This window comes from Mauremys mutica, chromosome 19 (genome assembly GCF_020497125.1).
Source record: "Mauremys mutica isolate MM-2020 ecotype Southern chromosome 19, ASM2049712v1, whole genome shotgun sequence".
NCBI classification, from domain to species: Eukaryota; Metazoa; Chordata; order Testudines; family Geoemydidae; genus Mauremys; species Mauremys mutica.
In genome coordinates this window covers 17682139-17706657 of record NC_059090.1, presented here as the reverse complement: position 1 = coordinate 17706657, position 24519 = coordinate 17682139, and the positions used below count along the sequence as shown (strand labels likewise).

Genomic DNA, 24519 nt, shown 5'->3' with positions numbered 1-24519 from the left:
ACAAGGAATTGAACCTGGGTCTCCAAGTGCCAGCCTAACCAAGACCATCCTCCCTCTGTTGGTCATTGCCACGCTGTTATCTCTGGTTTATAGATGTCATACATTTTTGCATTTTAAAAAGTGTCTGTGGCATTGGCCAGAGTTTCCTCGCAGATCTGTTGACCCTCTCAGGGTTTTGGAGTGAATTAGGCCACTGCCTGTTCAGTATTCACCCCAAAGCAGAGGGCCAGCACATGGCACCACTTATAAGGCATAGTTCTTGCACTGATCATCTGCACAGGGCTGAATGTCTCCCTTTGTGGGTTCCCAGGTCTCTGCCTTCACAGTTCAGGGGCAAGCGGTTCCTGGATGTATTCCAACTTCCTTTATACCTGGTGTAACCTCAGTCTCACAAATGACCAATTATTCAAACTATTTCTCCTGGTTGCAGGGGGAGAGTCACATTGTGAAAGTGATGGTAATGAAGCATGTGTCACCCTCCTCCTTAGGTTCCAGTGCCTTCAGTGCACTGGAAATAACTTTGCAGAAGTTCAAAGGAGAAGAAGAAAGTGTTGCAGTGCAATATACTGCAACTTATTCACCCTACCTGCTGTAGGGTGACCAGATGTCCCGATTTTTGGGTCTTTGTCTTATATAGGTTCCTGTTACTCCCATCCTCTGTCTCGATTTTTCACATTTGCTGTCTGGTCATCCTAACCTGCTGTCACTCCAAGAAGCTCAGTTTTATGACCCAGCCCCCGGTGAACTCCTCAATCCCGTTAGTTTGTAACCTAACAAAGGGATTTGACTGGAAATGAAATATTGGTTCTCCCCTTCATGCAAAACTGGGTCCATCACAAGTTTTCCTTCCTTTTTTTTAAACCCTTGAATGAGATACCTGGATGACTTTGAAATAAGTGTTGTGCATTCCTGTTCGCAGATTCTCTGGGTGGTTGTCAAGGGAAACCTGTGCAATGCTTCCAAAAGACAAGCCTGGGAGCTTAAATTCATAACTTGCTAGATACTAAAAGTCATGGTCCTAATAAAGACATTGGATTTATGGCAACAATCTGTAACCCACTAAGCCGCCCCCCCTTCCTTATATCTATAGGGGTGTTAACGGGCACTTCACTTCGAATGGTCCCTTTGAATATGTGCTAACTACTGATGGATCTTGTATTTACCTGTGACATCTGAAGAAGTGGGGGTTTTTACCCAGGAAAGCTGATGCCCAAATAAATCTGTTAGTCTTTAAGGGGCCACCGGACTCCTTGTTGTTCTTGTTGATACAGACTAACCTGGCTACCCCCTGATACTGTGACACTGAGTATCTTTGCCAGACCTGAAGAAGAGCTCTGTATCTTGAAAGCTTGTCTCTCTCCAACAAAAGTGGTCTAATAAAAGAGATTACCTCACATCTCTGTAAGATCCATATCAGTTTCTCACATGCTGTTAGGTTTTTTTTTGTTGCAGTGTGTTGTAGCAATGTTTGTTCTAGGATATGAGAGAGACCAAGTAGGTGAGGTAATATATTTTATTGGACCAACTTCTGGTGGTGGAAGGTGCACACTTCTTTTGTGCTACACAGAACTCTTCAGGTCTAAGGGAGGAAGCAGTATCTGCACTAAATAGAAGTTGGGGCAGATTGTAAAGCAAAAGGGGTAACACATGTTGGAGGTGGTCACTTGAAATGAAGTGGGCCATTGCGTGTTAGATTAATGTGTAAAGGGGCCGCCTAAAGTTGGTGCAATGCAACATTACCTCACCTGTCTTGTCTCCCTCAGTGTGACTTGAGGGAGTATTAAACTCAGCAGGCCAGGTTCTGACCTCTTACTCTAGATTTACATTACTGTCATTTAGTGTGATCTGGCAGAGTCACTCTGAATATTCATTGCTGTAATTGGAGGCAAGGTTCTCCTCTCGGGTTTAGAAGGTAGGAATGTAGAACTTGCCCTACGGGCTCATACCATTGGTTCAGCAAGTCTTGTATCCTGCTTCCAAGAATGCCTATTATCTCTTGCTCCAGAAGACTCAACCTTCACCAGTTCTCTACCTTGCCTTTTGTGCTCTGTACCTGGTGGGAGGTGCATCATGGAATTCCTTCCCGGTCAGCTTCTGCCTGAAGCAAGCTATGGGACTGCCCTTATCTAAGCCATGCATAACTGTGAATATATTGGGTCATAAAATAATCCAGCCCTTTAAAACCTCTAGCTACAATACTTGACTTGATGACTGGCTGGCTCATTGAATTGCACAAACAGGCAAAGGCTGCAGGCTGCGTGAAGAAGTAGTTGCACATGCCAATATTTATTTTTTTTATCCCAAGTGAAGTCTTATGGAATTTAACAGCATCTTCTAGGGAAGGGAAACTTTGTTTTAAGCGTTTGGTTGACTACTTGGCTGAGTGAAGCGAGGCCTTCCACTGAACTTGGTGGCATTTCTCTGACTGGTTTTGAATGCCACATCAATCAATTCCAAAATTTCAGGGAAATGTTCTAGGCATCAATAGCAACCCCCTTTTTCTCCCCCCCCCACCCACCCACCCACACAAATTGATTTTGGTGAAAATCAGGAGGAGGAAAAGGGGAGGGGGCAGGGCAAACCCATCAGCTTGAACCACGTCTCTAATTATCTATGGATCAAAGAACTCTCTGACTTCAGGCATTGGTGTGGCAGCACCTGTGCAAACCACTAGCAGAGAGAGGGTAAACTTTTATAAGCCATGACTTTCCCCTGCTTGAAACCAGGATAAAGCCACTGGTGCAAATAGGAGTTTACTCCTGTTGGTATCCAGGATTTCAACCCATGCAGTAATCAAGAGAGGCCTAGACCCACAGCGAAAGCCTAATGGGAGGGAGTGTGGCCTAGTGAATAGGGCACTGGACTGGGACCCAGGAGAGCAGGATTCTATTCCCAGCTCTGCTACAGACATGCTGGGTGATCTTGCAGGTCATTGGCTTCTCGTTTTCCCATCTGTAAATTGGTGGTAATGATGCGTCTCCTCTTAGCAGGGCGTTTTGAGATGTATGTGGAGGAAAAGCACTATATGAGAGAGCTAGAGCTAGGTAACAGTGTGGATTGACTGATTTGCACTCAATTTGGGTTGGTATTAATAGAATGGTGAAGGCTCAATAACGTGCAAGAGTTGGAGACTGACTTAATAGTTTTGGTCTTCAAAGACTTTTGGAATAAGATGTCATGGTCCTAATATGAATAAAGCATATTTGAGTCAACTTCTGTGGAAGAGACACTTGGTCTCATGTCGGAGAGCCTTTGGTTAGGGGCCATAACACTGTGGTTCTTTTGTTACATTCTATTTAAACTTCTCAGAGAATGAAACTTCTGATCAGTCACAGCCCCGTGGTTTGAAGAATTTAGTGCTGCAATTTGAAGACTGAATTCTTCCAAGCAGTATTTGCAAGCTCCAGGTTTGAAAGGGTCTTTTGAATATTGCATTGTGGGTGTCGGTAAATTTAATTTCACATATGCGGTCTCTGCGAGAGTCCGATGAGAGTCCTTGTATGTGTTCTTGGTTTGGTTTGTGTGCTTGTTGAAGCTCCCAGCTGTTAGTTTTGATGTCCTTGTTAGAGGCAAGCTTGTGTCTCTAGAGGTTGAACTAGTTTTGTGTGTATATAAATTAAAAAAAAAAAAAAAAGCAAGCCTGGGAATTTTCCCCCTAAACATACTGGGCTCAATTTTCCTTTATGCTAAGGCCTCTTTAAAACTCTTTTTATATTGTAAAGTGGATGTCCATTATATTAGCACGTGCTTTAAGGTCCCTGTATCCTGCCAGAGAGGTACAAAACAGTGCCTTGTATTTTCCCTCTAAATGAGAATCTGGCACAACGGGCATCAGGCAAACTGAATGGAAGAAGAGAGATGGCGTGTAGCAGTCATTCTGTGCTGCAGATTATTCCCCCCCCACACACACACCCTCCTCACCCCCTTCCCCTATTTTTTGTTTCTTTCCTACCCCCATTTGGTTGTTGTAGTCTGCATATGTTACCACTTAGTGGGTTTTGCCCTTATGCTATAAAGGATTAATTTGTTGGCACACAGGTAGTAAAAAGGTTACTACTGGTTTTATCTCTAATTTTGTGGTTGGAGATATGCGCTGTACTTGTGGATTTTTATTTGCGTCACTGAACCCAAAAGTTTTTATTTTGTATTCTCAGAAATTGATTTTGTAACCAACCGCTCAGCCATGAAAGCCAAACCATGCAGTTTAGTGAGAACTCTGAGTGGGAAATAACAAAATGAGATTCGTTGTGAGGGGGGGAAAATGCAAATTTAATATTTATGGGAGGGGAAAACCATCTCCGAGCTGAATATCCCTGCAAAGGAGATGTTCCAGGCAAACCTGGATCGATTGAAGGCCCTCATCCTTGTAATGTTGGAGTGCTTGTCAATCTGTAGTGTAATTCTCCTCACAATACCACGGCGAGGTTGGTGACTTTGCTTGTAGCTTGCCCTAACCGTCCCATTGTACATTCCTGCAGTGAAATGCACTAGTACCAGGTGGGACCCTGTGCTGTGGGAACTAGTATGCTGCGGGAACGAGATGCAAGCCCTATCGGGTTAGGCACTGTACAGGTGCGGTCAGAGACGGCTTTACCCCAGAGAGCGCACACAGACTCAAGGGACAAGCCAGAAAAAGGGAGGGAAACAGATGATGTAACTTGCCCAGAGTAGAAGCCAGGTCTCTTGACTCCCGGTCCAGTACCCTATCTCTGACCTAGACCATGCCGTGCTCACAAAAGGTACCTCAGTTACACTGATATTGAAGAGGAGGGTTTTGAAAATGTACAGCCTGACTTTCGGAGAGGCTGAGTCCCACTGACTTCAATAGCAATTGTGAGTGCCCTAAAACCCAATGCTGTGTTCCCATTGATGTCTATGGGAGTTCTTTCATACACTTCAATAGGAGCAGGCTCGCACCCTAAGCTTATATGGATGGGTTTTCATAAAAAGAAGGATGAAATGTGCTCAGAGCAGAATGAACGCGATGGCCCAAGATCACCTGATGATAAAATCTACACGTTAGCAAGAATAAGAACAAGGCTACATATTTTCACCATTATGGGAAAATACATCAGGCGTGCTTAATTAGTTATTTGGCACGTGTCGTGCAGTCTGTCTGAGGAGCTGGACTGTTGATTCTGCTCTCAGCTCTCACTATTGGCCAGGCCGGTTTCAAACCTACTGGGCAAACAATTTCTTCCCTCTGCAGGTGCTCTGCTACCTGGAGGTATGCCAGAGAATGGGGAAGAGCTGAGCTGACCTGGGGAAAAGGACAAGATGAACCGCACCCTGGTGCTGACTTTACCCTGCAGCGCTTTTCAGAAATGCAGTTGTCTGGCCTTGGTTGATACTAGTTGGTGAAACATGTATATCCACAGCAAGCCCCTTCAGCCAGTGTTGGTTAATTAGGAGTGGCCCTTGTGGAAATATGGCTTGTATTATTCTAGCTGTGTTCCTGTGCTGTCTGAGATGCATCTTACAATAAGGCCATTTCCTTGAATCTGACTGGACTGTTGTGTTATCTAGTAGTAGAAATGGGAGCTCTATTGTGGGTTCTGCCTCAGACCTATCCTATGTGATGTTTAAAAATTGATTTTTAAGGGATAAAACTCCACTTGGGAGTGGAAACTCAACTGCAGTCTAAATTCTGGAGGGATTGCTTTCAGTCCAGAATGATATCCCAGCTACTCCATGTACAGTAATAACATACAAAAATGTGAGGCTCAGGTGTGGTCTCTCCCTCTCCAGTGTGTGCTGTATAAATCTTCAGAAGATTTATAAAGCAGAACAAATACAATCCAGTGACGAGACAGTCAGACAAACTGCAGCATATCATGACGGCATGAGGAAAAAATATATTCCGACGAGTAGCCTATTAAAAATTGAAACTGAGACGCTAGTGGGCAAATATTTGTAAACTGAGTTTTTTCGACAGCTCATTTCTGACCTCTCTGACTGTGACTCAGGGATAAATAGGAGAGCTCCCTTTTATATAGGCTCTCTTGGTCCGAGGGGTGCGTGGGAGAGTGCATACAGTCATCCCGTAAGTTAATCAGCCTACTGCACTGGCTCACCACTTCATGACTGTCTCCTCTCTGCTTTGAGCCAAGGCTGAAGTCAGGAACAGAGCCATGTGCACGAGTGACCCGAAGAACTTTCCGTTTAGCGCTGTAAGTGGTGGCTGACTTGGCTTCTTTCCCTTGACTCAGCATGGCCGTTCTTTGGCATTGATTTTCTAATTTCTAACTACTAATTTTCTAAGTCTTTGGACTTCAGAAGTCTCCTGTGGTTTGACAAACTGCTGGCTCTCTGACAGCTGCATGTGGGCAGCTTGTGGCTGGAAGACTGACCGGTAAGGCAGGGCTTTCACGGTCCAGTGGAACAGCATTCGTGAATCCTGTATTGCTTTGGTGTATTGCAGTTCCAGGGATTGCTTTCCATGCAAAGGAGTGACACAGTCACTTTAAAACAGAATGATCTGGCTTTCTGGGTGGAGGTGGGTGTTTGAGGGGCAAGGAATAAGAGGAAAAACACCCAGTGCTGAAGAAGGATCTAAACCACAGGGGCTGCAACAGATCTCCTCTGCCGTCACCGTGCTAGCCTATGGGCTGGAATATCTGATGTTGCTTCTGTGCACACCTGAATAGAGAACTGGCATCAGTGGATCTATGCAGTCATGGATCCTGTAACCACCTCTTTCACGCTGCGTGCCGTCCTAGCTCACCGTAGCTCAGACGCCCTCTGCAAAGCACTCTGAATACGGAGGTCCCCCCCACCCTGTAAGGCCAGTCTGCCGGTGGCACTGCTGTAAATGGCACAGAGGACAGGCTGTGGTAGGAAGGGAATGCACCAACGTGCTGCCCATCCACCCCAAGCAAAGGTTTGTTGGCCTGACTATTGGAACGTTACACTGGACAGTGTTCAGATGTTCCTAGAAAGAGACCTAGAAAATGTAATACCATTTAAAAAAAAAAAAAACCAAAAACCCCCCCAATATCTTTTAGCTGAGTCCTGTTTATCTCTGTTCCAGTCCAAAGCAGAGAGAGTCCCCCATACCTGAACTAAACAGAATTCATCTCCCTTTTAAAAACCACGGGGTGGGGGAATTCTGGCCCTACTGATGTCAATGGTAAAACTCTCATTGACTTCAGTATGGCCAAGGTTTCGCCCCATAATGGGATCAGTTGATGCCTGGTCATGTCTGGCTTGCACTTCTTGCCAGGAGTATGCCCATTTAAACACTTGACGGTGATTTCCTGCTGAGTAGTGGGCGTCTGTCCCAGAAATACATAACTGCTGGGTCATTTGTATCAGGGCCATTGTTTAGATGTGTTAGGGTAGAGTACAACTGAGAGCGGGGGCTCCATTGTGCAGCCACTGTACAAATGCACAGTAAGACAGGCGTTTGCCAACCAGAAGCTTACAATCAAATGACCTGATCCTGGGAAGAGACCTACACAAGCAGACCCTGGTGTCCACATGGCGCTGTGTGTAAGTCAGTGGGGCATCACGCGTACATGGGTCCACTCCATGCTGTTCATTTTTGCAGGATCAGGGCAAGACAAAGGATGGGAGACCGGCATTATCATCCCCGTCTTACAGAATGAGGGTTGAGGCAGAGAGCAGGATTTCAAAAGTGGGTTTAGCGCTCCAAAGTCACCTTCAGAAGTCATGACCTTCCTTCCAAAGGTTCCGAGTGCTCCGTTAGCTCCAGTTGGAGTTCTGGGTGCTCGCTGGCCCTTCTGAAAATCAGGCCCCACGTGCCTGACATCTTTCAAAATTGTGGTGGTTTGGTTTTTATTTTTTAGGATACTGCAGCTCCCATTTGCACAGCATGCTATCCGGGGAGTAGCGTATCTGACACAGCTGTCTCTGGGGCTCACCGCATGCCAGCATCTGGATCTCTCACTCTCAGTTGCATCAAACTGCGCCCAGAAATTTAAAACACACGAACAAAAAAAACCCCTTGAAAATTTTCACAGGGCTGCTAGTTTCTGACCTGAGAAGTGTGTGTGTGGGCAGTGAAACCCCACATTTACACCAGATAGCTGTGCATAGTCAGATTACTGGTAAAATAAACCAGCAGCTAGTTTACAGGAAAGCATAATCCAGGAATGCAGGTCTGCCGTGCGTTGCCAATGGCTGCTTACTATTTTAATACAGCTTTATTCTTCAGATGCCTCTGTTGCTAGAATGCTGCCAGCTTAGATGAAATCTTTCATGTATTGTTTCAGATGAGCCTTGCGCTAGGAGCGGTACACATACAATTAAAAAAAAAATCCTTGTCTTAAAGACTTTATAGTCTAAATAGATGAGACAGGCACAAAGTTGGGGGATGGACACAAAGCAATTTGCATAAAGTCACTCAGAAGCTGGCCTGGGATTAGCACCCACCTCTTCTCCATTTTAGTGCAGCATTCTAGCCACTGGACTGTGCGATATCTGTCTAATCTAATGATTGCAGCCCTCGTTATTGTTCTGCCTGCCAATGATTTTCCTATCTGCTGATACCTGTCTCACATTGACTCGAGTGCGCCCACCTTCTAGTGAGCCACTCCGCGGTTATTCGCTCGTATGACCGAACGGTTCAGTTTGGAAGCTACAGCCATGCAGGTCCGGGTAAAGATCCCAGTACTGAGTGACTGCCACCTTTGCTTTGCCATTGCGACTACTGCTGAAATATTGAGCCGAGGTTTGTTTGTTTGTTTTATGGCTAGGGATCGCAGCCCCATCCCGAGCACGGCTTACTGGGCTCTTCCTAGCCCGGTGTCGCATGCTTTGGGCATGTACATTGGCAGAAATCAACAGTTGTCTTTTTAGAGAAGTGTTCCCAAAACACAGGCTTTCCAAGCACCTGCCGGAGGGGCAGTAATGGGCAATATAGTCACAAATGCAGTACAGCACGTCGCATTCCAGTAGCGAGGGGCTTTCTAGTGTGCTGCCGCCCAGTGTGTGCACAGTAACCGCACATTGTGCATTCTGCTAAACCAATCCGGGGCTTTGAGCCCAGAGGTCTTGGGGATGGAGCCCGCTCTACTTTATCACCTGTTGATGTTCCACTTAGAGGCAGTGTTGGCTAGTAGTGGATAGCGTGCTGGACAGGAAGACTGAAGACCTGGGTTCTAGTCCTACCTCTGCCACTGGCCTGTTGCGTGACGTGGGATAAGTCACTGTGCCTCAGTTTCCCCATCTGGAAAATGGGGATAATGATACTGATCTCCTTTGTAAACCGCTTTGAGTTTGGTTGATGGAAAGCGCTATATGAGAGCGAGGTATTACTGCTTACCTGCCTGTCTTTAGATCATGGGCGCCTCAGACCGCCTTCTTGAATGTGTGGAAAGTTCCTTATGCATAACAGGCGCTACTGTAAATACTAGTAAGTCAGTCACCTAAGAGACCCCAAAGTAGCATTAGGATGTCCCTGCCTTCTTCAGGACAGTCAGTAGGAGGCAATATCATTCTAAACCAGTGGACAGGTCAGAGGTATACACCAGCCTTTCAGCGAAGATGAAGCATGATGTCTGTTTGCCCTTAAGTGTTTGATATACCCTCTCTCTGGGGATGGATTAGATCAGTGGTTTTCAACCATTTTTTCATTTGCGGACCCCTAAAAAAACTTCAAATGGAAGGGCAGACCCCTTTGGAAATCTTAGACCTAGGCCACCTGGGGGGTCTGTGGGACCACAGGTTGAAAACCACTGGATTAGATCTAATAAATCTTTCCCATCTGTAACTATAATTTTTATGCATGCATTACATCATGCAGACATGTAGTCAGAAAATATTTCCAGTGGAAACTTAAGAGACATTAAAGAGGACAAAAAATGCATGTTTGTTTTTCCTTTTAATTATAAATCTGATCTTCCCTTGAATGCTAAAATTCTTGTGCTTTACTGTAGACATGTTTTGGTTAATAAAACTCAGACTAAATTGTTTTGAGGTGTTTTTGTTTAGAAGTCTTTTGAAGCTTATGTCTGCCCTCTAGGGATGCGTGACATAGAAACAATGAAAAATCTCTTTTGAGGTTTATTTTATGTTAGGAAAAACATAAGGCACAAATAATAATCTTTCTGTATGTTCTCTCAACTCTTGTAGCAAAATTGAGATTGTCAGGCACTGGAAGCGTTGGTGTTTTGAGTCCAACTTAATTTTTATTCTTTAAATAATTATTTGCCTTGAAGTAGAGGCCAGAGATCCCAACCAGAACATGTTCCCGTTATTCTGGGTGCTGTACAGAGTTCTAGGAAGACGCTTCCTGCTCGGCATTGCTCACAGTCTAAATGTGGACCAGATGCTGTAAGTGGGTGTAACCACCACATGGAAGGAATGGATGAGGGTAACCACAACAGGAACACGCAGTCCTGGAGAAGTGTAGACCAGCTGTGTGCAGTTTTCAGACAGAAGGCAACGGATCACTCCCCAATATGTTTGTGGTATATTTTGGGTGAAGTTAACCACTATAGGCAACTGTCTTTTCTTGATGGTTTAAAGAAGGTTTGTACAGGAATGGAAGCCTCCTGCTCCCACTCCTGTCTAGTGAAACCGCAGGAGGAATCAAGTTGTTGCTGTGCTGTTTAGTGTAAGGGAATAGCACTGTTGACACCCAGAAGTGCCTGCCTAGGTGGTGGCGGTGGCGGCGGCTTATTTGCAATCCAATAGCACCTATGAGCCCCTGTCAGACCAGGACCTATTGCGCTAGAACAAAAGATTCCCTGCCCCAAAGAGCTTTCAACTGTAACCATTCGCTTTCTGGATGCCAACAGGTGAAACTGGTCCGGTACATCAACAGACAGCGGCAGTGTAAGCTGAGTGTGCCCCTGAATGACAGGACAGTGGAGCTCAACAGCTACCCAAGATTCAACGACTGGTTAGACCTCGTCAATGTAAAGAAAGAAGTTGTACAGGTAAGGGACAGATCCACCGGTACAGAGCCTGCCTGCCTCTTCAGTACTGGATTTCCTGACTGCCTGCTGGTGTAATTCAGACTCTGGAAGTTATTTAAAGCAAGGGGCTTTTTGCAAATGATGATTTGCATGCACCTTTATAAAATGATTTGGCTCAGACAACAATACTACTTTGGGTTGGAGCTGCGTAACTCAGCTTTGAAGTGTGCTTGATCTGAAAAATAAAATTTGAAAAAAAAAAAAAAATACACACACACACACCAGTCCAGATAACTGTCTCTTTAAGAAGCACCGGAACTTCTGTATCACATGTTGGCAAGCGTACCTGGTCTCTTCCTGGTTCAGACCTGAATGAGAGGAGATCAAACAGGTTTTGCAACATGTTGTTTCCAGCTCCGTGGGCAGCAGCAGCTCCGGTAAAAGGCCTGGTGGGTCGGCACTTCCCAAGTCCTCTCTCCCTCAACTGCTGATGGGAAGAAAAGATTCTTCTCTCCTGCCTGAAGTCCCTCTTTCCCCATCATCCCTATCCAGAGGAGTGGGGAAAATCCACCTCCCAGCTACAAGATGGAGGTAGAGCTCCAGTTGAGTTGCTTACTATGAATTGGGTACCTTTTTAATATCTTGCTACGTTTATGGATCACTCACCTTTCTCCCACCTACTACTCTGCTGGACCAGGGACTGCCCGTAACCTATTCACCTGGTATAGTTCAGAAACACCAGCCTCCAAACAAGCCAGATGTCCACCTGCACCTCACACTGCTGGCTTCAGGTGGGCTGGAGACCCCTCTGTACCTGATACAGGCTGGGAAGGTGACTTCAGGTTATAATCTTGTATACTGAAAGATTGTAATGTTGCAATTAAAATACTTGCCAGGGCAGACTTGAGCTTGTGGGGTCCTCTCCTGTAAACGGAGAGAAGAGCGGGATTCAAGGGTGGAGTTAAGTTTGCAGTTGGATCCTAGAACTTCCTCCCTTTTGTCTGGTTGATATTTAACTGGGATATTTCCCCTCGTTTTTGTACGGCTTCTGCTCTCGGCAACAGCGCTGTAAATTGGCAGCTGCTTTACTGAGCTCTATGGGTCAAAAACTCTGTTGGTGTAAATCTGCCTTCCTTTGGAGTTGTGCCATGGGGCTATGCCAATTTATACCAGCAGAGAATTTGGCTCAGTGGATCTAGAGTTCCACCGATGTAAGAGAGAGCAGAGACTCCCATTAATCTAGCCTTGATTGTGGCACACCCAAAGGATTCCTGTCTTAGTGGGTTCAGTGAGTAAAGTCTCTGGGTCAAACTGAAGTTGAGGCCTGGCAGACAAGAGCCAGACTCCCTGGGTCTGACTCCTCAGAGGTGCTGAGCACCCACAGCTATAATCAAAGTCAGTAGGTGCTACAGGTGCTCACACCTGAAAACCAGGCCTGAGATGTGTGACCCCAGAAGAGTGTGGACTTTTTTTTTTTAAAATAATTTAATTCTCTCTGCTTGAGAAACCCACGGCAGCCTGACAGCCCCCCAAAGTGGGCAGCGAGCCAGTTATGACCGTGAGCCCCCCCCATCCTAGTGCTGGCTCTGTCTGTTAATGGCAAGAGCGTACATGCTTATTCGTATCCGCTGGATTATGGGGAGATTTATGACTGCATGAAACTGACATCAAGTTTGTCAGTTGGGGCTGGGCTCTGCCAGTCTTACATGGGTCAGTGAGCACTTGCTCACAGGAGCAGTGCCATTGGCTTAACAGGGTCTGTTCCTGGGAATGTTCAGGAACGTACACCCTGCCCAGCACCAAGTGAACAGCTTGATGTCGATTTCCAGTGATTGCAAATCTAATAATCCAATGAATATGGATAAGCAATGAACGCTCTTCCTGGTTTGGCAGCTCCGGGCAAATTCCGAGGTCCTAGTTCAGCTTTCACATGATCCTTTCTCCAGCAAAAGATTTCCTTGACTCCAATAGGAATAAAGATTGAGTGAAAGTGTGTGTGTGTGTGTGTGTGTGTGTGTTGGGGGGGGGGGGGATGTGTCTAGCTGTTGTTTGTGAAGTTACTCCAGGTTCACATTGCTATTAAAAGGGCAGAATCTGGCCCAGTGGTATGACTTCAGGACTGGGCCTTGCTGTTTTATGTAGAATGTAGGTGGTTTATCGATTGTGGGCATTACTGCCCTAGGTGCAGCAGCTGCAACGGTGCAGTCTGTTCCTGGGATGGAGCTGCCAAGTTGTTTGTTGGTTTCTGTGGTAACTGGAACTTGCACAAAAAATCTTTTTGCCTAAGGAACTCGTTGAAAACCCCTTTACAGTGTCTGCAGAAAGGAGGGGGAAGCACCTTCCACACCCCATCCTGGGCATTTCAAGGCATCTGCATGGTTGCTAGGATGGTGAGCAAATATGTCTGCTCCACGCCCAGAAGAGCAAACTTTCTCACTGCTTGCTGCTGTTCTTCACAGCCCCTCTGCTGTCTCCAATCCTCTTGGAAAGAGACAAACCAGGTTTTTCTTGCTCCCACCATCAGAAATACCAGCATGGTGTGCAGGATTTATTGAAATTGCTTTTTGATCCCAATTCTCCTCCTCCTCGGTTCTGATCCCATTTAATTGCCAAGGGTGTTCTCATGCCGCAGCAGTTGGTTTGGGTAGCATTGAGATGAGCTGCGCAGGAAATGCACAGCAGAGTCTATCCAGTTTGACCTTTGCGTGGGCTTGTGGGAATGAAGTGGGAGCTGCAGGTTGAGGGGGGGCGGGGGGAGGAAAGACCTGGACTGTTAAACCAAAGAGGTTTGTACAAATCCCAGTTGGCTTTTCGCAATTGGTGGTGGTTTTTCGTCCTCTTCTCTCTGCTTGGACAATAGCAGTTAATGAAATCAGTTTAGCTTTAGTTGATATGCTGGTGGGGCTTTAATGCCTGGGATGTAAACAATGCAGGGGGCTGTTTTGTCTGTTTTGTGGTGAGTTGGCTACTAGAAATTGTACACAAATCATGGGACCATTTCTGTTGGGTTCTGGTTTCATAAGAGCTTGTTTTTGTAGAACCTGAAATGTATCTACATTGGAGCAGAGTGCTTTGAAAACAGATAGTCAGAAGAAGGGTGCTATGCAGGGCTCCGTGTTGTTGTATATGTAACATCTTTAGGGATGTTTTCCTGTAGTGTTCTATAGAACGCAGTGCCCGTGATTGGCTGGGGAAAAGTGGCCGAGGGAGTCCTAAGGCAGCATAGCCTAATGGATAGGGTGCTGCACGGGGAGTCGGGAGAGATGGATTCTGTGACCTTGGGTGAACTGCTGCCCTTTTCTGTGCCTCCGTTTCCCCTTCTGTAAAATGGGGATAATGAGACTGGATTTCCTCTTTGTAACGGTCTTTGAGAATCCATTGATAAGTACCTGGGTGAAACTTTCAAAAGTGTCTACATGACTTCTGCTATGAAGTGCCTAAATCTTCCTTTCTAAAGGGATTTAGGTGCTCAAGTCAATTAGCTGCTTTATAAACCCAGAATCCCACTGATGCTCTTGAAAAATGTACCCTCTGGGCCATAGCTTAGTGGCTCCAACAGAAATCGGGGCCCATTGAATCAGGCACTGTATAAGCACAGGGTGCGACAGTCTCTGCCCTGAAGAGCATATGAACGAAATAGAGAAGACCAACCAAAGTGTGGGAAGGAAAACAAATGCCCAAAGAGGTGAAGTAACTTGCTCCAGGGCACCCCGTAGATTGGCAGTGACACAACCCAGGGCTTTTTGGCTGCCAGCCTGGTGCTGTACCCGTTGGACCATGCTGTCTCTCCCAAGCAAATAAAGGGCTTGTGCTCATGTTACATTATGTGAATGGTCAGATGCTCTTTTCATTTCTAATGCCGCCAGATATCCTGGTGACTGTGCTAATCTGGGATGTAGCACTTGGAAAACCAGCGTTCTTAGAAGGAGCTCTCAGCTTTGTAGGATGCTAGTCCACCCCCCACACTCTGAGCAGCCTTCTCCAAAAATAAAGCTGCTGTGCAGTGAAGCACAAACTCCCGGGCGCTCCTGTCAGAAATAGAGCCCCGGTTCTAATTTAAAATATTTGCTGACTCCTCCAGTCCAGCGCAAAGCCTATTTTTTGCTCACTGACACTGCTCCAGCCATCGAGAGCTTTCAAGCTGCACAGTATTAGAATGGCTGTTTCTTTTTTTCCCCTTTCCCTTTGAACGCCTGTATTTAAAACCAGAATAATGTCCGCCTGTCAGATCCTTTAGCTCTGGGAGAGATTACAGTGATAACAATGCACTGTTTATGGCGTTGGGCAACGGCTAAAACTCCAGTGAACATGGATAACAGTGAGCCAGTAATGCTGCGGAGAGTGAGAGGACTGTTTGGTGCCGGGCTAGCAGACGCTGAGGTAGGTGGAGAATAGAAGCCTCCAATTTTGGCTCCACAATGCACATTTTGTGAGGGGTAAGTCACTCGCGTAACAGCAAATTTTTGTAGAAGCCAGTTGCAGTGATTTTTTTTAATTTTATTTTTATTTTTCTCCCCTGCCGTGTGCCCTCCCTCCTCCCCCTCAGCTACCATGTAAATGGGGTAAGTTGGCTAGTTTGAGGCAGCTCCGCTTTGGAATGGGGATTTTGTCGTGGGTTTTTTTTTAACATTTTCTAGCAACAGGCTGAGGAGATTTCTGATGGCTAAGTGCTCCAGGGAGGGGCTAGCATTAGCCAAGTGCATGTGCGAGGAGTGCCATATCTTCCATGCTTTGGAGAACCTGTACTTTTGACAGTGAGACTGGACAAAATGCTAGGAAAATACAGGGCATAATCCGGTCTGGACTGTGAATTGGCATGGATGGTCTAACGCAGGAGTTCTCAGCTGGAAGTTGTGAATCCCAGGAGGGTAGGACCAGGTGTCGGGAGGGGTGTGTGATTGCCCTGCCTTTTGCATAGTGTTAAATATGGGGGGGGGGGGTAAATCTCTGCAAAATGGGAGGAGGTTCTGGGGTAAAAAGGCTGAGAATCACTGATCTCATACATCTTTTCTAGCTTGAACTTCCATGGTTTTGTTTTTCATTTAAAAGAAAATGAGTGAGGTGTGTTTTCTTTGGTGTGAGAAAAATCCCCGAGGATGCTTAATTATGTGGCTCGCTCCCTGCACCTTTTTGTCGCAGACTTAAAGGTAATTGAAGAAGATGGCTGCCTCATTATCCTCTTGCGAGACATGTCTGAACTGGCCCTGCCCTGCCCTCACAGGGGTTCTAGTCAATCAAACCTGGAAGTCTGTTTTTAGTGTTGATAACTGGCAGCCTATCGTAGACAGGGAGTGTTGAGATCGCATTAGACCGGCGGGCCCCAAACTTTTCAGAGTCATGCCCCTGTCTGCCCCCCCCAGCTGGGGCTAGGAGTGGAGCTGCAGCTGGCTGGGGGGGGGGGGGAATGCAGACGGGGATAAGGGGGCTGAGGGGTGCAGCTGGGGGTGGATCTGGGGCCAGGAGCAGGGGTTGGGAACGGAACCAGCGCTGAGGCTGGGGGGCAGGAGTGAAGCCACAGCCGGGCCGTGGTGGGGGCCGGCAGCCAGGCCCACAGCCAGGTGCAGAGCTGTGGCAAGGCTGGGAACCGGGGCTGGGGCCGGAGCAGAGCTAGTGGCAGGGGGCTGGCCTGGGCCCGCTCCCTCCCCAAACATTCCTCTGTGCCCCACAATTTGGAGACCTCTGCATTAAACAAACACGTCTCCTACCGCAGGGCTTCCAGGAGGATCAATGGTATGAATGGCAGGTCTGGTTTGTAACGATTCTGCTTTGGGAATGCCTAGCAATACCATGGTGTTCCTTTTAAAGCAGTGTTGTGTTTACTTGTGAAACCTAGTTTGCTGTCCATTAAATCTTTCTGATCAAGGTAGGGGGCACGGAATTTGATGGGAGCAGTGTGGTTCCTTTTTTAAACCCTCAACGGGGATCAGGCAAAGCGGAGAGAGCCGGCTGGCAGGGAAAGAGCCTTGCTCCGTTTGGTTCGTGGTTGGACTAATCCGTGCATGTTTCAGGTTCTTCTGGTTTCTTGCAGTTTCTGTGTGACCCCCGGGGGGCCTGGCCTGAGGGACATTTTTTGGTATCTGAACAGGCTGAGCTGTTAATTTTATCACATGGCGGATGGCTACACATTGCACTCTGTGGGAAGAACAAGTGCACTGAGCAAAGAATTTGCCTCCATCTCTCTGCCGCATTCCCTTCCCGGCAGCGTAGGTCAGGCTGCAGGGAGTGGAGTGGTTCAGACCGATTGTGACCAGTTTGTAATTGACTGTCCTGCCCAGCTGTCTGGGGAGACTGTAGCTTTTTGTACAGTGTATTTTTAGCTTGGGAATGGAAAAGCAGCACCTGGAGCTCTAGTTCCCCATAAAGACCTTTCGTTTGAATGGCGTACTCCTGTTCCGTCTCCAACTTCAAGGCCATGTTACAGTTGCCATCCTACCCATCAGGGAGACCTGGATGGGACTCCTTTGAGAGCCACCAACTCTGTAGCCTCAGGGGATTCCCGTGAGGAACATGAGGGAACTACTGCCCCCTCTCCCGGACTCCGTAGCACATGGTTGCTCCACAGGTCAGGACAACTCTGCCATTTGACGGGAGCATCCCCACTAGGTCACCACGCAGTCCTTGGCAGAACAGACCCTAGCAGTATGGACTTCTCCACCCAGCTCCATTCTATTCAGCATTCGCTTTGCAGCGGGGAGGATGAAGTGGCTCCTCTATTTACAACATGAAAAGTTTGCAGTAGGGGGTTAAACTCAGTCCAGTGCCAAGCACCAGCACATGGCCCAAATGCCACTTACAGCATCAAGGCATTGGGCAAATTTTAACCTTAAATGAGGCTCCTTCCTAAGCACTGTACCTGGCTGATGTTCCCAACAGGCTGTAGCCAGTCAGCAGGCGAGACCTCCTCGGGACATCACTATCTCTCTTCTCCAAAAGATTGTGAATAGTGGTATGAGATGCAGGACTTAGCTTCATCTCTCCACTCAGCAATCCCATGCTTTTCCAAACAGAGGGCTGCTGGTTGATCCCATCTGCATCCTGTGGGATGGCAGGGCATCACCGGGATCAAAGAGAGACTTGCCCAATCCTGACTATGACAGCACAAGGAATCTGGAGATTTCTTAGCAGGATGCCATATACGTATAGTGTGGTAATAGCAAGCTTCCTTGTCTGTGACTCCTCCCATGTACAATAGGAGGCCATGTCCACTAGTTCATTTCACAGTTGGGCAAGGGCTTTCCACCTCTGTGCACCTCTGTCTCTGTGTGAGAGATTTAGTAGCTGGAGGGGAGAGTTTGCACCAGACCAAAACCTGGGCAGATCCAGTTTAGAGTGATCTATGAACATCCATTGAGGCGTCCTAGAATGGCCATTAGAATATTGTTTGGTTTTTGTTATGTGAACTGACCAGGGAGCGAATACTCTAAGGTCAGTCTGTTACCTTTCTCTTTGGGCATTGGAGCAGCCAAGGCAGGAAAAAAGCTAATTTCACCAAGAAGCTCTTCAGAGCACCCTCCCTCACATGCTTTTGCTTAGGGTCACCAGCAGGACTTTAAGCACCTTATGGTAATGGGCTTTCTCCTATCTAGCATCTGCTTCTTTGCTAGCCAGCTATCTTCCAGGAATGTATTGATTTAAGAAGGGGCATTTGGAGCCTTGACAGATGTCCTGCTTTGTAAAGGTAGCACCCATATGGGGGTGAGGAACAGGTCAGGTCACTTTAGCAGAGCTGGTAGAAGAAACTGTTTCTAGGTTGGGGTTGGAGACGTGTTTTAGAAGTGTGTGTGTGTGTGTCTCTCTCTCTCTCTCTCACACACACACACACACACACACACACACACACACACACACACACACACACACACACACACACACACACACACACACACACACACACTCTCTCTCTCTCGGGAATTTTTGCAAAAACTATCCCAACATTGCTAACATCTGTATGGATCCATGACATTTTTTTCAAACATGTAGGTGGCCCTGGTGCTGACAGCCAGTTTCTGTGCCAAACAGGGGGGCTAACATGCTGTGAAACAGTTAGTCACACAATAAGACAGAGCTGCCTGTTGTAAACCTTAGGGTAGAAAGGGTTTTTAGGTATCCGCTTAGTCTTCATGTGAGTTTTGCTGAAGATTTTGCAGGTTTTTATAGGGAGGTAAATGCTATGGTATTTTGTGGAGGGGAAAAAATCCTAATGCATTGCTAATTTCCACTATCCTCCATGTACAGGTGTTCCAGATACCAGAATACTGAGGGCTTGTGCGTCATGGAGTTAATCTGGAATAGCCATTCTTCTTTAAAGCCACACCCCACTTTATCTGGGAATAACTTCATGTATAGACGAGCTGAAAAACATAGCTCTCCCTCAGGTGGAATTCACCTGTGGGCAGAAAACCAACACAATGTCCAGGCATAATATAAGCCCTCTCTAGAGGACGATGGACTGATGATGCTGAAGGCCGTGGTGAATTTCATTCAGTGGCTGATTTGGAGGAAGTGTTGGCTGGCTTGTTTGAGCTTCTGAGGATTGACATTCCTGCTTATTTGAGGGTTGCTTTCATTAGTGCTCATTTTCAAGCATGTACATGGTAGAGTTCACACTCTGTATGTGTGGAATGAAGGTGGGTTTTGTAGAAAAGTCCTTCTCATTGTTCTAAGAAGGGTTTATTTCCTGGTTTGGCTTTTTTGTGTGTTTAGATCTCTTCTGCTGATCCAAGGGTGGTGAGTAAGCCTTCACAGTTGCCAGCAGCCTATCTTCCATATACCTTAATTACCTTAGTATCAGTGCACCCTACAACCCTAAATTTATTTATCCTCCTAATACCCTGGTGAGGTAGAGCAATGCTGTTATCCCCATTGTACAGATCAGGAACTCAGGCACAGAGAAGCTAAGGCTTGCTCAAGGTCACACGGGAAGTGTGACGTTACAAAATTACTCACGGTAATTAACTCCAAAGAGATCTCACTAAACTGGGTGACAAAATGACAGATGAAATTCAATGGTGATAAATGCAAAGTAAAGCACATTTATATACAAAATAATGGGCTCTAGATGAGCTGTTGCCATTCAAAGAGAACTTGAAGGCATTGTGGATAGTGCTCTGAAAACATCTGCTCAATGTGCAGCGGCAGACAAAAAAGCCAACAATGTTAGGAACCATTAGGAAAAGGATAGATAATGGAACAGAGTATCATAATGCCACTATTTAAATCCATGGTACGCCCACACTTTGAATACTGTGTGCAGTTCTGGTCTCTCCGCCCCCCCCCACCTCAAAAAAGACACACGAGAAATGGAAAAGGTACACAGAAGGGCAATGAAAATGATTAGGGGAATGGAACAGCTTCCATTCGAGGGGAGATTAAAGACAGGGACTGTTCAGCTCAGACAGGTTCAGAGGATAGGTGCAGAGATGGTCAAGGGATCTGGGTGTCCCTAAACCTCCAACTACCATAAACTGGGACTGGATGACAGGGGATGGATCACTCAATAACTCCCCTGTTCTGTTCATTCCCTCTGAATCATCTGGCCACTGTTGGAAGACAGAATCCTGGGCCAGATGGACCATTTTTCTTACCCGGTATGGCCGTCCTTACAGCCTTAAGTCTGTGGTAAAGCAGAGAATTGAATTTGGCTCTTCCAAGTCCTAGGCTAGCACATCCCTCCTCTCTAAGGTATGGGAGTGCTCATGACTTGATCTGAACCAGAACTACGCTCTTGGGTTTATAGCACATCATGTTGTGCTGGCTGGCATATGGGACCACATCGCCTGCTGCACAGCAGTTTTTGTTTTTGTTTTTTTGGGGAGGAGGGGCAGTATTTGGGCCAAGACCTCTGGGGAAAAGTTTCCTCACAAGAAAAGGAATTCCTTTGTCCACACACAGAATATTTGGGGTGGTTTGCTCCAGTCTTAAACACAATGAAGTCCAGGAGAGTTTTCCCCAGTGGGGGCAGGGTCTGTCTAGGTTCCTGTGCTGCACACCATGTCACAGTATCAGAACCCAGGGTCTCCTCCGAAAGAGCCATGCGCAGTAGGCTGTGGGCAAGGAGGGACTGTGTAAACGCTGCTTGGGTTTGAACCTGTCTCCAGGGAACCTAGAACAGCTATTTCAATAGTGTCTCCCCTTTGGCTAGTTAGCATTTTCCATCTATTGCTCACCCATTCGTACATCCATGCCCCACTCTTCCTATATAAATACCAAGCCAGTGCCATCTGGGCCAACCCTTGTCAACAGAAATGAAAAGAAAGCTATTAAATACTATTGAAATTTAGAGAGCAGAAAATTAACACCACAGTGCAATTGGTGTAGGGCCTCTTTTTTTTTTTTTTTTTAAGGCTGTCTTATCTGGATAGAGAGACAAACTGCAGTACATTCATTCTTTGGCGACAGCTAGAGGGCTGGGCGAGCAGCCCTATAGACTGCTTGCCTGTCTTAAGGTGAAGGAAAAGCAAATGTGTCTAGCAGCTGCTACTTTGAATGTCTCTGCTGAGCCTATAGCTGTACCTCCAAGACAAATTGGAGAATTTCAGGGAAATGCCTTGCATGGTGGGGCTCCATGCTGAAGCCAGTGAACATCCTCTGAGTTGAAAGAACCCAGCTCCTCTCAGGATTGGACTTGTGAGGTCTGTGTGTGAGCGAGCTGGGTTTATTTTCATTTTTAAAACAGCAGTGTCCAAAAACGGACCAAAACAAGGCAGGCAGAGTTAAATCCATTGCTGCTTTACCTCTCCCTTAATTGCTGTGAAGCGGGAAGAACTCCACAGGAGTTCCATTAGGGTGATCGGGATCGGAACTGTCGCAGTCCCCGCGTTGCGTACTCGTGAGCCAGACGTTGGTTTGCAAAGCATGTCATGCAGAATCTGCTCTACTAGACTCCTCGCGGCTGCTCCTGCTCAGCTGTTAACAACTGAGCCTGTTTTTAAAGTGCCAACTTGAACTAGTGACCCGTACGATTATCGCATTGGCCAGGGGGCTAACGGAGATAAATCGTATCAGGCCAATCTTGCAGGGATCAGGTTGACCAGTTTTATATTAAGCCACCACATATGTGCAGCACATGAGTGGCTGTTTAAAGAAAGCCTCTTATTTTTTTTTTATATATTTTTTTTTCCCCCCCTCTGAGGCTTAGTTTCTCTTGTCGCGTGTCCTGGGGACTGGCAGGAGGTTCTGGAAGCCTGTCTGAGCTTTCCCTACTCAAGGTCATTGGGATTGTTTAAATATAATCTCCTTTTCTGTGCTTATACTTCCCTACAACTTGCCATTCTATCCCTCTCTAAAATTAAACTCCTTGGGGCAGGAGAAGGGCGGCATCGGACGTCACTTACGGGTTTGGTGAGGCAGCTGCTTTCACTCCCAAGGCTGTGGTGTCACAGCACATGGCTGCAGGTAGAAGAAGCCCAGCTTGCTGTGCCAGCTGCCGAATGCACCCTCAAGGCAGTGTCAGCCCTGAAGCCTCAGGGCGGAAGAGGAGGCTTTTAAAGTCTTCAGGAACATGCCATCTGCTGGACAAAGTACAGGGCTGATGACGGAGCCAGCTGCTGCTGCAGCCAGTGAGAATGTTAGTACGGCCAGCCCCAAGATCGTGAGATTTGCTTGACAGTCTCAGTTTTTAAAATCCAATAACATTTGGAGGTTTTGTTATCAGCCGTCCAGTTTCTGGGCCTTTAGGGTGCATGCACCTAGGTCACATTTTTAGGCTTTTTCCTCTGCCATCCTGAGGGCCAGAAAGGGAAGCACATCACTCTGGAAGCTGGGGAACCCCACCCCATGTCATGAGACTTGAGATAAAATTCCACCCTGGAATTTTGGCCAGCGCTTTCAAGGGGAGCAAGCTCAGCACCTGAATCTCCGGGCACTCCCAGTTCTCCGTGCAGGTGAAATGGGGTTTGGATGCGGCCGCCACTGGGAATGAGCTACGGGCATTGTGAGGCAACAAATGCTGCTGCACGGTACCACGCCCGCTCATCAAATGTTGGCAAGCGCCAGCCTTCCTCACATGTGATATGAGGAGCTCATGCTGGCTATCCTGGGTAGGAATCTTGTGCAGAGGAGTTGTCGCCTGGCTGCCATGACGCGCTCTCTCGGCTCTGCTCTGTTAGTAGTCTGTCTGGAACTCAGCCAGGATGCCATTCCAGATGCCTGCTCATAGTAGGGACTGGGGCTTAGGCCTTGTCTCTGGTAGAAAGTTGTGCTGCTTTTATTAGGCTGATACCGTTCAAGCCGCACAATCCCCTAGTGTGAATGCAGTTATGTTGATAGGAAGGTGCTTTAGACCGGTATAGCTTATCCGGTAAGAGAAAGGGAAATGTTATACTCGTACAGGACACCTTTATGTGGGTATAACTGCATCTAAGGTAGGGCTTGGCCTAGTGCTTGGAACACAGGACTGGGACTCAGCAGATCTGACTCTGCCACTGGCCTGCTGGGTGACCGTGGGCAAGTCACCTTTCTCTCTCTTCCCCCCAGCTCTGTGCCTCAGTTTCCCCATATGTAAAAGGGGGGGCTCCTTTGTAAAGTGCTTTGAGATCTACTGAAGAAAAGCACTTGATAAGAGCTAGGTATTGATTTAGTTGCCAGTTTAACTATGTTTGTTTGTGGGTATTGATGCCATTTTAATTTTTATATTTCTGCATTTATACCAGTACAAAAACTGTATCGAGTAGGCCTGTCTTTGCAAAGCAGTTTGTACATCCCCCACCCCCAGCAGGGACTGGCACATTCGTAATAAATAACCCAATATCACTTCAGCCTGCTCCCGTGGGGTGTGGATAGGGGGTTGGCAGTGTTGTCTGACCCAGCCATGATCCTGCTCAAAAGAGGGAGAAGAACCAGCAGCGAGTTGTGGGGTCTGGCCATCTCTGAGAGCAAAAAACGCACAGGAGCGTCCTGTGAGCTAGCGAAGAAGTGGGTAGCGTTTGTACTGTCTCCTTAAATCCTTGCCAACCTCACTTAACACTTTGCCAACTCTGAGGAGCCTTTGCTGAGGGCATGTTGTCATTTGGCGGTGATTGGCAGTGCGCCGACTGCATCAGGAGCTAGCCTGGACTGGCAGGGACTAGCTGACCAAACAGGTGTCTCCCACCTCTGACATCTGTGACTGTAATTATTTTGTTTGTGTGCTTCATTTTGCTGGCTCTTAACTCACCAGCTGAAGTGTAGGAAATAAACTCCCTGTATCTGGCCTCCCTGTCGGCTCCCAAACAAGAGACACTCAAGTGGCTGCTGGTGCTGCGGCAGACTTGAACCAGGGCTGAGTACTGGTGTGTTTGCAACAGAGATTAAAAAACGGCGTCCGAGATTTAGCAGCTGTGTAGTCTGGACACTGAGTTCTCTGCTGAGCCTTCCCACAAGAGGAGGAAAATGTCTTTTTGGAGGCTGCTCAAACCCAAAGTGGGAGAAACAGAGGGATTGTGGGAAGGCAGCATGTGTAAACATCTGTTTTCACTATATGGACAAATACTGAGAGTAGCTGAGCTTTGTTTATGAAACAGGGATTCAGCTGAAATGCTGCAGCAAATCAGACCATTGGCTCAGCAAGTACCCAGCTTCCTGCGGTGATTTGTCTGGTTCCTTCTTGGAGACCAGCATATGCCACTCTCTGCCCAGCAAGTCACTTGCCTAGTTGTGC

The 24519-nt window shown here is 47.0% G+C and overlaps 1 protein-coding gene across 7 annotated transcripts in view; it reads left to right on the top strand.

Annotated features, from left to right (window-relative positions):
* Nucleotides 1-24519, top strand: part of KSR1 (kinase suppressor of ras 1) — a 150914-nt gene that overhangs the window by 77266 nt on the left and 49129 nt on the right. For all 7 annotated transcript variants that reach the window (XM_044993752.1, XM_044993753.1, XM_044993750.1 and 4 more), the window contains exon 2: nt 10764-10904. In XM_044993752.1, coding sequence (XP_044849687.1) covers nt 10764-10904 — 141 coding nt within the window. The remainder of the gene's footprint in view (nt 1-10763; nt 10905-24519) is intronic.